Below are 13,835 nucleotides of genomic sequence, written 5' to 3'. Positions count from 1 at the left end.
GCTCTGTGACCACCTAGAGGGGTGGGATAGGGAGGGTGGGAGGGAGGGAGACGCAAGAGGGAAGAGATATGGGAACATGTGTATATGTAGAACTGATTCACTTTGTTTACAGCAGAAACTAACACACCATTGTAAAGCAATTATACTCCAATAAAGATGTTAAAAAAAATAGATGATGTAAAAGAAAAAACAATAAAATAAGAATTAAATATAAAGAAAGGGAAGAGGAGAAAATGGTAATAAAAATACCTGGGGATAAAAACATGGCAAGAAGATGGTGCATGGAATAGAAATCCAAAAAAGGAGGCCAGGACTATACCCATCCTTCAAACACATATTTTCATTTAAACATTTTGAGTCACTTTCAGTAAGTACATTCTTAGTTTACAAATTAAAAAAATAATAATAATAACTTAAGCATGAAATCTCGAGGTGCATACAGGTAACAGATTTCAGAAAACCCTACGTCTTCCTTCCCTCTACTCAACTGATGTTCTTCCAATAATTCTTCATGGATCCAAATATATTTTTATGGCTGAAAAGTACTTCAGTTAATATGTATTCCAAGTTTTGTCATCTGAAAGGTGAGAAACTGTAAGCCCAGAGAAGATAAAGCTGTGATTTATCCAATATCACAGTGAGGGGAAGTCAGATTTCTAAGTTCTAGGTTAGTGTTTTTTCACATCATACTATCTGCCCCAAAATTACATCCGTAGACTATGTCTCCTGTATTTAAAACCATCTCTGAAGAAGCATAGTCTGGTTTGGGAGACAAATCTAGCCCACATGAAATAACTAGAAATGATAAAAACGATAGCAAAAAATGGGTAGATGGTATTTTGAAATTTAGCTTATGAATGCTCTAAGAGCTGAGATTAGGTGTGGGGGAAAGATGAGTATGGGAAAACAATGAGGGCATGGGTATTCAGGGAAGGCTCTTCTTAAAAATGATGCAATGTCATCATGTCTATAAAATATTTCATAAAATGGACTCTGCCCTTGTAGGCAACTCAAGAATATCAATTATCTCCTATCAAGCTGCAACTCACAAGGTTGCTTTAAGCTCTGAACCTCAGTTAAGACACCATCTTTTTTCCCTAGTCTTCTAACAGAGTATTACATTTTGAAAGGATGTTAAGGAGGGAATGAAGGTAGGTGGGGAGAACGACAGATTCTGCATAGTAGAGAAAGAATAAAGTCAGTCAGTGGGAATTAGGGTTTTTTCTAAGAAAATGAAATCATTTTATGAACAGAGTACTGATAGAACTACCCTAGGATGGCCCTAAGAATCAAATTACAATAAACTCCAGAAAGAAGTTCAAGAGAAAATAATATTATTTATAAGGACATTATTCAAAGAAACTTAAAAACAGAAAGGTGGTTTTTAAAAGCAAACATAACGCCTTAGGGGAAAAAAGTAAAACTGGAAGATGCTATGCTGTAGTAACTGTCAACTCAAGTTCTGTTTGTCACTATTCAGAAGACTTAAGAAAGGAACATTAAGTTCCAAAGGATCTATCTTCCCCCATTCACTTTCTCCTCTCCAATGCTAGTAGTTTTAAAAATAATCAGCTACTTTACTATTCTGTTGAACTGGGACACCTTTTGCTTAACATTTTATAGTAAGATCACCATAGCTGATTTCAAACTATATCTTCAAACTCTTATGGGAGAGCGGGGAGACACCATAATATCTAGAGGTTAAGCTTTGTCATTTTTAAACGCCACAAAAATATAAAATATGTACATAACAGAAAGGAAAGCCTAATCCTAGGTAATAAGCTAGTAATAAAACATATGAAATTGGTCTTATCTATACTCAGTTATTAAAATAGTACTTTACTCCTGTCAAATGGATATGAGCACTTTTACAAATGCTACTTTTTTTCCAAACTGTTTTAAGTGGAACTACACAAATAGTTGTCTTTAAACCTTTCCTGAGTGTCTTTATGCAAATGATGGAAAATTAAAAGAAAGAACATTTACAGCAAACATTGGAGAAAAAAGTAGCAAAAACATCAGGAAACAAGTCAACTGGATAATCTTTTAAAAAAAAGAATGTAAGAAGGGATTTCCAATGGGAAGAAAAATATAAACCAAAAAACACTAAAAATATTGGGTTGGCCAAAAAGTTCATTTGGGTTTTTCCATAGGATGTTAGGGAAAAACCCAAATGAATTTTTTGGCCAACCCAATATTTCATTCTTAAAAAAACAGGAAAGCTAATAGCTTGCTCTATTTTTTCTTTCTTTAATGAATGACTACAGGAAATAAGACAAAACTTTAAAGTACCACCTTAATCCATGAACACAAATATCAGAAACAAAAGACAACTAATGGTCAAGGTTTAAGAATGTGTTATATTTTGAGTTCTCAACAGCAAAAAAAAGGAAAATGGATTAAGTTTCAAGTCCTTTGTTAATACAAATTAAAAACAGCTGCCACACATAATCCATGGAGAGAAGAATAAGAAAGCAGAAAAGGAAAAAACACTAAGGGACAGCATTTTACTAATGCAAATTACAGTACAATTAACCATGTTAATGTACATATTTTAAAAGTTAATAGCAACAACAAAAAAGCAAATAAAGGAGAGGAAATATGAACAAAAGAGGTGCTCATTTAGAGACTTCCCAAGTTAATATTGTGAAGTATACCTTTGAGGGAAATCCACGTTTTCGGCTATATTTCCTATTAGGCCTCAGTTCCCTGTCATTCTGAGGAGGTCTGTCACCTTTCCCTTTTGGACTTGTTGTAACGTCAATGTCTGAAACCTGTTCTTGTGAAGCTGAATTCCCTAGTTTGTCCTCAATGCACGGCCGAATTCTCAGACTAAAAGATGCCTCCTTTATTAAATAGTGTAGCATATTAATTTCTTAACACAAACTCCTGTTTAACATATAAGCCAGTCTTGTAAATAAATATAAAAAATTACCAGTCCATCTTTTAGAAAATCAATCCACCCTCCCCCAAGTGGCAATAAAACTTTAAACTAGACTTTTAAATTCCTATAGACCAGACTTTGGGCTTATTATAATAAAGTGAATATCATATCCTAGGCAATAAGCTATACAACAATTGCTGAAGCATATTTCAACATTTATTCTGCTATGTTATTAATTAACTTTCAAAATGTCCTGATTTAATGTTATGAAAGAAATTCTCATCATGGGGAACACGATATACACTAGCATATAAATTATAATAATCATCTGTATCATTTCCCACTCCTCTCCAACAGAATTCCTTTACCGACATGCCCCAACCCTTCCACTTCTGCTGGAATGAAATGTGAGAAAGAAATTCCCAGCACCACTGTAAACAGAAAACCAATTTCCCCACAGTAGAATCCATTCTTCAACAACCATTTGGATCAAGCCCTCTGAGCATCTCCTGGTGAAAATAATGAAGAGAAAAAAAATTCAAATTTCCTCTTCAAATCAGGAAGGGCAAGGAAGAGAAAGGAGGCAGATAGGAAACTATGCAGGTCAATATTAAAAGGAAACAAACCCTCAAATTCCTAATGCTGAATGGTACTTTGGAACATACCTCGGAAACAAAAGATACACGTGGCTAGCCTTTCACAAGAAAGGCATTACTGATGACAGGCTTTCAAGTTTACTAATGCATGGTTGTAGGTTCATCTGCTAAAATTAAAATGCTTAAAAGTATACTAGTTTCATACTAACTTCTATGAACTACGTTTATTTTATAAATCTTTCCTCAAAGTTCTGTAAATTTCTGATTTTTCCAAAAGACAGTATTTTGATACATTCCATTTTGCAGAGTCAGAATTTATAGTATTTTTCTCACTGTAATAAATCCCAAAGTAAATGCTACCCTGTCCCATTTTCATCTCAATTTATCAGTCGTCTGGTTTTGCTTCCGTTCTAAGCTAGCCTGAGAAATGAGAATCCTAACAGCCTTAAAATGGTTCCTCAATGGCAAATGAACTTGGAGACTTTTCCAATAGACGACATGCTAAGCAATGACACTGTACTTATAGCTCTTACGTCCACAATGAATTTTAACTTTCCCAATGCTTCTTAAAATGAGTAAAGCTGTGCTTAACGAAACAAACTAGAATAACCAGGTTTCTGCAAATTGAAGATCAGATATTATTAGATTTAATCAACCATTAAAACTATTTTTAATGCTAATAAATAAAACTTTTAAACTTCCATGTTCAAAAAGAATGTATACAGCATTAACAATCTGAGGGTTTCTTCCCTGAGATAAACTTTTCATGAAGGAATGCCTACAAAAATATCATTGTGAAAAACGGGGGAAAACTTTATATCTTCATTTCCAGCACTTTAATTACTAAGAAGCCGCTTACCGTGGTATCTGAAGCCTCAGACTGCACATCTATGTTTAGCGATGTGCTCTCAGCTACAGAACCAGATCCCACAGCTGAATCTATAGTCCGAACATCCTCCTCCTCATTTTCTCTAGCCTGAAATATTTTAGCGGTATAAATCATACAACTATTAAAAAGGGCAATAAAATGTTATAATGGATGGCACGATTTTTTGAAAATATATTAACTCCTCTGGGGTGGCATCAGAATATCATCAGTACATGTACACTGATATACTACAAAAATAACTCAATACATTATTTAAAGGGTCCAAAACTTACAAGAATTTTTTGGAGAAATTTCATATATGACTTTTCTTGTTCTTTAAGGTGATCTATTAGATGAGTAAGGCGCTCAACATTAGCAGATCTTTCATTTTTCTCTACAAGATCTTCCCGCATGGAACTAGCTTTAGTAATATAGTCACGAATCTGAACAAGCCTGCTTACAATCTGCAAGGGAAATATTTGGGGTGGGGGGGAATTAAAATTATAGATTTTAATTTCAAATAACCAAAGATACTTCTAGGTTTATTGTGTGAATTCATACATGCAAAAGATCTGAATCAAATTTAGAATTTAATCAAAACATAACAGGCAATACTAACAATTCCAAAATGTGTTTTAGTTTCATTATTGGGAACTTCATTTTATAAAACTGAGTATCAAACTATTATTTATATAAATTTCTCTACTATTTATATATTTCTTTATAAATAAATTTTAAAAATTAAGATACTTTTGAAAAATAGTTTTTTCAAAAAAATTATACAACCATTAAAAAAAATTTCTACAGCAATCTATTAATCACATTGCTCCTAATTGCTCTTTACTAAAAATTAGCAATACAGCATTTGGCAGATGAACGGAAGTCTTAATTTACCTGACTATGCCACTTCTACAATCATTTTGGTAAAAAGAAATTTACACCATTTTGCGTAAATCTGATAGATTAATGAGGAAGGTCAGAGAAGTACTTTAATTCTACCTAACTAAAATTCCTATGTGCATAACCCAATATTTTTTAAAAATCTTAATGAATCTACTTTGAGGTTTATGAAAGCAAAGAGCAAAAGAAAGAAGTTTTATCACCTGGCTGCTCTCCATTGCAGGCTCTCCTCTCCCATCTTCTTCAGAGACCTGACAGTTTTGCAAAAGGTCATTACTTAAAGCAGAAGCAAACAACTCTTTACATTGTGCTGATCCAATCATTTCTCTCTTTTGAGGATTTACAGCAGCATCTTTGCTCTTGTTAGTGTTAATCTGCATAGGCAAAAAGTTGAAGGGCTTTCGGTTTTCACTAAGCTGACGTTTGTTGTTAGCAGCTGTTGCTCTACCTTGAGAATCACTTCCAATGCTTCTCTATATGTGAAAAAGAAACCAAATCCCACAAACATTAATCTTTCAAAATTAAAAAAAATCCAATGTTCTTAGTTTTACCATCAGATATTGATTCACAAGGTGCATATAAACAGATTTGCTGTAAGATTCAAAACAACTTCAGACCTACAAAATTCTTTTAGTAAAATATCAAAATTCAATTATCACGCGCTAGGCCTCATTCTGTCAGAGACAATTCAAATGATGAATGTGAGCAAGACTAGTCTAAATGAAGTAGTAGGATTATGAATCATATTTATAACTCATATTGCTAGTCATACTTGAACACAGAATATAACATAGGCTTTGGACCCAATGAATCAACGTTAATTAATTAATATGAACATCAACATAAAGATGTGTCAATGTAGGACTTCCCTGGTGGTGCAGTGGTTAAGAATCCACCTGTCAATGTAAGGGACATGGGTTTGATCCCTGGGCCAGGAAGATCCCACATGCCACGGAGCAACTAAGCCCATGTGCCACAACTTCTGAGCCTGCGCTCTAGAGCCCGCGAGCCACAACTACTGAGCCCACGTGCCAAAACTACTGAAACCCACGTGCCCTAGAGCCTGCGCTCCTCAAGAAGAGAAGCCACCGCAAAGAGAAGCCTGCGCACCACAAGAAGAGTAGCCCCCGCTCGCTGCAACGAGAGACAGCCCACACGCAGCAAGGAAGACCCAACGCAGCCAAAAATAAATAATTTTTTTAAAAAGATGTGTCAGTGTGAAGCACTGTCTGATAAAGTACTCAACTTAGTGCCCAGCATACAGTGAATGTTCAATAATTAACACATAGGTGACTAAATGATATATGATCATCACCATCATACCAGACTGGAATCTACCTTTATGCATATTTGGAAAACTTATTTCTATGAAGTACAGATGTGACAGTAAAATGTTAAGAGTTCATTATCATTTCTACTTGCTTCTAGTTCTAAACTTGATTTCAGTGATTATAAATACAAACAACTGTTTTATTCTAAACTTGAGATAACCCAGCACATCCCACACTTAACCAATGACAAATATTCTAAACTGGATATTCCCTTTTGCTTAACAGCAATCTTACTCAGTTACTAGCATGCATAATTTAGTTTCAAAATGAAATCATTTAAGTTAGTCATATAGTATAATAATAAAGTCCCAAGAGACTTGTCCTCAGCAAGTTTAGAAATAAGGACTTTATTGCCCTCCAAAGAACACAGTACCATCACAACGGATTAACATTCTTTCCATACGCACAGAAACTAAGAAAAAGGAAATAAACAGCTCAATTTTATTAAGACAAACTAGTCTATTGCAAATATTTTCCATAGTCATAACTTGATTTTTAAAATAATTTACAAACCTGATCTAAATCACTGAAGTTTATCCGCTGTTTAAGTTTCTCTAATTCTGCCTGCTCGGGAACAGACATCTGCGTCGTGTATCTACTATGCGGAAACGTATGTGGAGTCTTCGTTCTTCGCCTTCCAACTCCTGGTGATGACTCCGGAGAAATATCATTAGTTACCCTTTTATCACTTTCTACACCAAACTTTTTCTTATTCTTTTCTGATGATCTATTTGCCTTCTTCTGTTGGCCACCCCAATCCTTTAAAAAAAAGTACAGGCAAAGGTTAATCTGGCCTCTATCAAATCAGGAAAATATTTTGGTACGCTTAAAAATTTTTGGTCTTAAAATTTTAAATGACAAACATTTTTCACATAAATACATAGTCTTAGAGACAATTATTTACTTGTACTAACCCATTTTCCCTCCACTACACCTAGCCTAAATTTCAAACTGTGCTGAAATTATAATTATTCAGAAAATAATTACTTTCCTATCATAGGTCATTAACAAATACAAATACCCAAACTCCAAACCTAGCGTCAGTCTGAATATTTTCAAAAGCGTTTTTAAAAATGGTTCCTTACTATTTATAAACCGAATAGTGAAATAAATTATATATACCTTTACTGGCCTCCTTTAAAGTCAGTATATATAGGTAGATAGATCTGGAATCAACCTGTGTTCTAAAGCAATTACTGTTATAGGAAGAAACGCCCCACTCTGTGACCCTAGGCAATTTATTAAACTTCCCAAGATCTGTTTCCTAATCTCTAAAATAGTGTCACCTTTAAAACACGATTAAAAATAACATACATAAGGGGAGGGTGGGACAAACTGGGAGATGAGGTTTGACATAAATACACTACCATGTGTAAAACATATAGCTAGTGGGAACCTGCTGTATAGCACAGGGAGCTCAGCTCGGTGCTCTGTGACGACCTAGATGGGTGAGATGGGGAGGTTGGGAGGGAGGTCCAAGAAGGAGGGGATACAGGTATACATAGAGCTGATTCACTTCATTGTACAGCAGAAACTAATACAACATTGTAAAGCAATTATACTCCAATAAAAAAAATTTTTTTAAGAAAAAAAAATACATAAAACAGCTAGCACAGTGCCTAGCATATAGTAAGCAATAAATATAACTATTATTATTTTCTATAGGCAACAATGTACTACATGATAAGGTCTGATATGAAATGACAAAAAATGCTTAATATTTTCACTAGAAAACATTTTTATTTACTTAGCTATACTCACATAACGCATTCAATAAAAAGGCTATAAATTCCCACTTTATCCATATTGGAAGAGTCTTTTAATTGTACTTTAGTAAAATCTTTTGGGATAGTTTTCTCTTTTATAATAAAACTCCTTTCTCTACAAACTGTCCCTCCACCCCAATCCATGTGTGGGTGTTCCAGCCAACCTCTTGTTCTACTTACCCCACCCAATCCTGGCCATAGATGACTGGAAAAGAGATGCATATCTAATCCAAATTGGGATAATCATATGTTAAAATTTCAAATTGGAACTAAGAGATAACTAGTCAGTATATAATTGCAGCCATAGCTGAAAACTTTAGAATGAAAGGGCAGCCATAGTATACCACGTGGACCAGAGAGGAGAGAAAACTGGTCTGTGAAAAGAAAGTTGTGTTAAGCAGAGGCACACAGAAGCAAAGAGTCAGCGTAATGGAAAAGTAATACTTGACAACTTTCTGGTTGCTTTTTCTAGTGCCTTCCTAAAACCCAGCTATATTCCTTTGTTTTCCATAAAACATCTTTATATCCTTGTAATAAATCTTCTTTTTGGCTTAAGCTAACTCAAGTTGATATGTTACCTACAAACAAAAATGTCTTCAAGTAATACAATAAATAGCCGAGGGTCATTTACTATCTTGAACAGCAAGAAAGTATGTGTTTTCAAAGAGTTTCAGTGAGTATGACTTTGCTAAGTCAGGGGAAAGTTGCATTCTAACATTAGCAGCCAACGACACACCATCAATAGTAAGATATCCTACCATGTTGTTGAGTCGGTCATCAACACCCTCATTGCTCCAGTTTGGTAAATCCTGACCATTCACGCCTTCTTCAAAAGGACCTCCTCCTGTGGCCATACTGGCTTTTATAATTAATGTTCTGCAAAACAAGTGAAAACTAACTTTCCTAACACATAAAAACAAATTGTAAATTTAAATAATTCCATGAAGCTTAGCAATATAAAAGAATATCAGAAAAGTTGATTTTATGAAATAAAAGAGGCACTGTCAACTACACGTCACAGACGAAATGATTTAGCTGCCACAGGCATAGTACGATTAGCATGCATTAAGTAGCCAAAGTGATGGGGAGGGGAAGGAAAAATCTCAGAATATCCACTGTGTCAGCTGGCTTGCATGCTTTAAGGTTATTCCATTTAATTTATACAACACAATCCTAAAAGGAAGAGTAATCAGGTAGGAAAAAGTTATTAATAGCTAGAACCAAAACTGCTCTTCAAAAAGAAATACCCCCAAAGACCTCGGCATCTGTTTTGTGTCAAAGATTCAAAGAAGGTAAAACGGCTCTGCATGGAACATGAAGAAAGGTTTGGTCTTAATGGGAAGGTAATGGTAAGCAAGATGAAAAGAAAGCAGCAAGAGAGAAACAGGACCAGGTAGGTGAAATGGCCGATAAAAATCAAGAATACAGTGGCTAAAAACATTTAAACATAGCAATGTCTCCTGGCCTATTTTAAATTTATTTATTTATTTATTTTATTTTTGGCGTTGGGTCTTCGTTGCTGCCTGTGGGCTTTCTCTAGTTGCGGCGAGCGGGGGGCTACTCTTCATTGAGGCGCACGGGCTTCTCACTGTCGTGGCTTCTCTCGTTGCGGAGCACGGGCTCTATAGCGCAGGCTTCAGTCGTTGTGGCATGCAGACTTCAGTAGTTGTGGCTCATGGACTCTAGAGCACAGGCTCAATAGTTGTGGCGCATGGGCTTAGCTGCCCCACGGCATGTGGGATCTCCCCAGATCAGGGATCAAACCCGTGTACCCTGCATTGGTAGGCGGATTCTTAACCACTGTGCCACCATGGAAGTCCCCTTACTGCCCTATTTTAAATTATATTACTGCTACCTCATAGTTTTCCCTAGATCTTGATACAGTCCACTAAAGTCACAAATTCTCCCCACTAAAAAAAAGTGGGGATTTTGTGAAAACCAAGGAAGGTACTAAATTTCACACCTGGGTCAAAGAGCTGAGAAATGGAAGAAGCAATAGTACAAGCAAAGGTTCAGAAGCAGAGATGATCATGAGAAAGTAAGATTTCTACATGATCTTGTGGAGGACTTTGTATTTCCACTGGGTGTGAAACTGCTCGGGTTGGAGGGGGACTGAGTGAAAGAGGAGACAGTGAGATAAACTTTATCTGTAACTCAAGGGGCAGGGTAAACCATTAGACATCAGGATTATAATAGGTTTTTCAGTTTACTAATAATAACATTAACATGCAAAGAAGTCAGATAATTTTGTCAAGGTCATTCAGCTAAAAATGTCATAAAAGAATACAAATCCAAGTTGCTTTCATTCTAAGATCCTAACTTCTCCCACTCACTAGAGTATAATATTAAAAGGATTTTAACCATCCATGACAAAGCAGAATTTATCCCATGGGGATTTGAATGCTAGGATATATATTAGAATAATACATTACATTAAACAGGTTAAATATCATCTCAAAATAAAAAGTGATAAAATTCAACACTTAATTTGAAAAAAAATCTTAAAAAGTACAAATACATTGATACTTCCTTACAGGTATGTGTATTTTTATGCTGTTTATTTCAATAGCATTTATTATTTAAAAAAAATTTATTGAGGTATAGTTGACAGACAATATCATATAATTTTCAGGTTAAAACATAGCGATTCATAATTTTTAAAGGTTATACTCAATGAGCAAATGTTACTTTAAAAATTTTCTGGGGCTTCCCTGGTGGCGCAGTGGTGGAGAGTCCGCCTGCCGATGCAGGGGACACGGGTTCGTGCCCCGGTCCGGGAAGATCCCACATGCCGCGGAGCGGCTGTGCCCGTGAGCCATGGCCACTGAGCCTGCGCATCCGGAGCCTGTGCTCCGCAACGGGAGAGGCCACAGCAGTGAGAGGCCCGCGTACCACACACACACAAAAAATTTTCTGAAGAGTTGAAAAGAAGTATATTTTAAACCAATAGCCAATGATCTTAAATAAGATATGAAGAATATTCCTATTAAAAGACAAAAATGGGGCTTCCCTGGCGGTCCAGTGGCTAGGACTTCGCCTTCCAAGGCAGGGGGGGTGGGGTGGGGTGTAGGCTGGATCCCTGGTCGGGGAGCTACGGTCCCACATGCCTCTCTGCCAGAGGACCAAAACATAAAACAGAAGCAACACTGTAACAAATTCAATAGACTTTAAAAATGGTCCACATCAAAAAAAAAAACTTTAAAAACAATTTTTAAATAAAAGACCAAAACACATATTACTTAGCATTGTTTTGAAATTGTTTCTACAAAATAGAAAAATATGAAACAAATATTAATACTGAAAAGATGGTATTCTTAAAGAATATGCATTTTAAAAACCTAGAGAACTTCAAAATACCACAAATAACCAGTTAGAAATATACTGGGTGGAAATGATATCACTTATAACAGTGGCAAAAAAATTAAATTATCTAGGAATAATATAATTTTGCCCTATGTGAAGAATTATTATTTTAATTGAAGTACAGCTGATTTACAATGTTGTGCTAATTTCTGCTGTACAGCAGTGATTCAGTTAAACATATATAAAAAGCACTATTAAACTCTATAAAACAACATAACAGGGGCTTCCCTGGTGGCGCAGTGGTTGCGCGTCCGCCTGCCGATGCAGGGGAACCGGGTTCGCGCCCCGGCCTGGGAGGATCCCACATGCCGCGGAGCGGCTGGGCCCGTGAAGCCATGGCCGCTGGGCCTGCGCGTCCGGAGCCTGTGCTCCGCAACGGGAGAGGCCACAGCGGAGGGAGGCCCGCATACCACAAAAAAAAAAAAAAAAAAAAAAAAAAAAAAAAAAACATAACAGAAAATGTGAATAAGCAGAAAAACAAATGTCCCCTAATGAAAAGGCTAAATATTATAAACATAATACCATTTTTCCTAAATGTATAAACTTAATTAAATACCAAGAAAAATCCCACTGGAATTCTTCTTGGAATTTGACATAATGACTCTAAAAACCATCTGGAAGAACAAACAAGTAGTTGGAAAAACAATTATCTAAAAATAAAAGCAAGAGTTGCAAGAGAGGTCAAGAGAGTAGAAAACTAGTCCCAAGATATTCAACCATGTTAAGTATCTATATGGTTATATTAGTACCGCCCAAAAAGAAAATCCTCAAATACACCCAATTCAAAAAATTTAATGACAAAAATTAATTATAGCTAACATCTACTTTGTTCACTATATGCCAAGCACCATGCTAAATGTTTCATATGTGTTTATCATTTAATCTTCACAACAATTGTGTGGTGTTGGATTATTCAGTGATTGGGACAATTTGCTAACAATGTTGAAAATATTTCACTTAGAGCTTTAACAGGCTTCCTAAACTAGGATTCTTCATCTTAAACACAAACACAGAAAAATGATTTGAGTGACTATTTTCTCAGTTCTCCCAAGGATGGCACATACCCAGTCCCATTCCAGACACACAGAAGGGGAATTAATTCACAGTAAAAAACAGATAGATGCCTTAGAGCATTAGAGCTTAATTCCCTCCCAATTGAAAAAGACTGCCTTACATCATAACACCAATATACTATCTAGTATATTAAAAATAGATTAAAAATAGAAAAATAAGATGAAAGAATCAAATAACAGACAAGAAAAAAGAACAGACTTTAAAAATAGAGATTTTACTTATTTGGAATGCAGAAATAATAGGACTATGTTCAATCGATTTGATTCATATACAAGTGAATCCCAAGTATACTGAGAATAAATAGTAAATGACAAATTGAGCAAAAAATCTGACAGAAACAGGAAGTATACAGTTAGTATCTTTACTATATTAAACAATGATTGCATGAAAGCAATTTTTGGTTGCAGGGGTAGAATGTGATTTTTGCTCTTTTCTGTCATATATTTTCAGCAATATTTTACATCATTTTTTATACTAGAAATATATTTAAGAACTTTGCAAAATAACTGATACTCATAAAGAGGTATGCCCAGTGAACTGAAATGACTCATTTAAATGAAACATTTTACTAGTACCTTTTTCTAAAGGTACTAATATAATCTGTAATATTAAAGAACAGGAGCTCAAAAAAATACATAAGCAATAGAGGTGATGATACTTAACATTACTAAAAGCAATTTATCTTAAAATGGAAATTAGAACAGAAAATTATTAAAATATTTAAGAAAAACTCTTACCAATTATTTTGGTAAAAGAGTATGTTACATTTTCTTTTTTCTTTTTTTTTTTTTTAATATTTATTTATTTTATTATTTATTTTGGCTGTGCCGGGTCTTAGTCGCAGCATGTGGGCTCTTAGCTGTGGCATGTGGGATCTAGTTCCCTGACCAGGGATCAAACCCAGGCCCCCTGCATTGAGAATGCAGAGTCTTACACACTGGACCACCAGGGAAATCCCTTTTTCTTCTTTTTTTAATAGAGTATGTTACATTTTCTATCAGTTGAGTAATAAGGTAAGTTTACTTTAAGATAAATTATTAAGACTATATTCAG

At 35.2% G+C, this 13,835-nt stretch overlaps 1 protein-coding gene across 23 annotated transcripts in view; it reads right to left on the bottom strand.

Moving 5' to 3' along the window:
- PCM1 (pericentriolar material 1) overlaps positions 1 to 13,835 on the bottom strand; it is a 92,199-nt gene that overhangs the window by 71,174 nt on the left and 7,190 nt on the right. For 12 of the 23 annotated variants that reach the window (XM_024131384.3, XM_024131383.3, XM_024131385.3 and 9 more), the window contains 6 exons: positions 9,104 to 9,221; positions 7,093 to 7,338; positions 5,452 to 5,721; positions 4,642 to 4,812; positions 4,340 to 4,456; positions 2,658 to 2,846 (listed from right to left, as the gene is read on the bottom strand). In XM_024131384.3, coding sequence (XP_023987152.1) covers positions 2,658 to 2,846; positions 4,340 to 4,456; positions 4,642 to 4,812; positions 5,452 to 5,721; positions 7,093 to 7,338; positions 9,104 to 9,199 — 1,089 coding nt within the window. In that variant the 5' untranslated portion in view covers positions 9,200 to 9,221. The remainder of the gene's footprint in view (positions 1 to 2,657; positions 2,847 to 4,339; positions 4,457 to 4,641; positions 4,813 to 5,451; positions 5,722 to 7,092; positions 7,339 to 9,103; positions 9,222 to 13,835) is intronic. The other 11 variants (XM_024131396.3, XM_024131397.3, XM_024131398.3 and 8 more) reach the window with 2 other exon arrangements.

Source organism: Physeter macrocephalus, chromosome 20 (assembly GCF_002837175.3).
Source record: "Physeter macrocephalus isolate SW-GA chromosome 20, ASM283717v5, whole genome shotgun sequence".
Classification (NCBI taxonomy): Eukaryota; Metazoa; Chordata; class Mammalia; order Artiodactyla; family Physeteridae; genus Physeter; species Physeter macrocephalus.
Note: the sequence above shows the minus strand (reverse complement) of the source record. Positions and strands in the feature narration are given on the sequence as shown.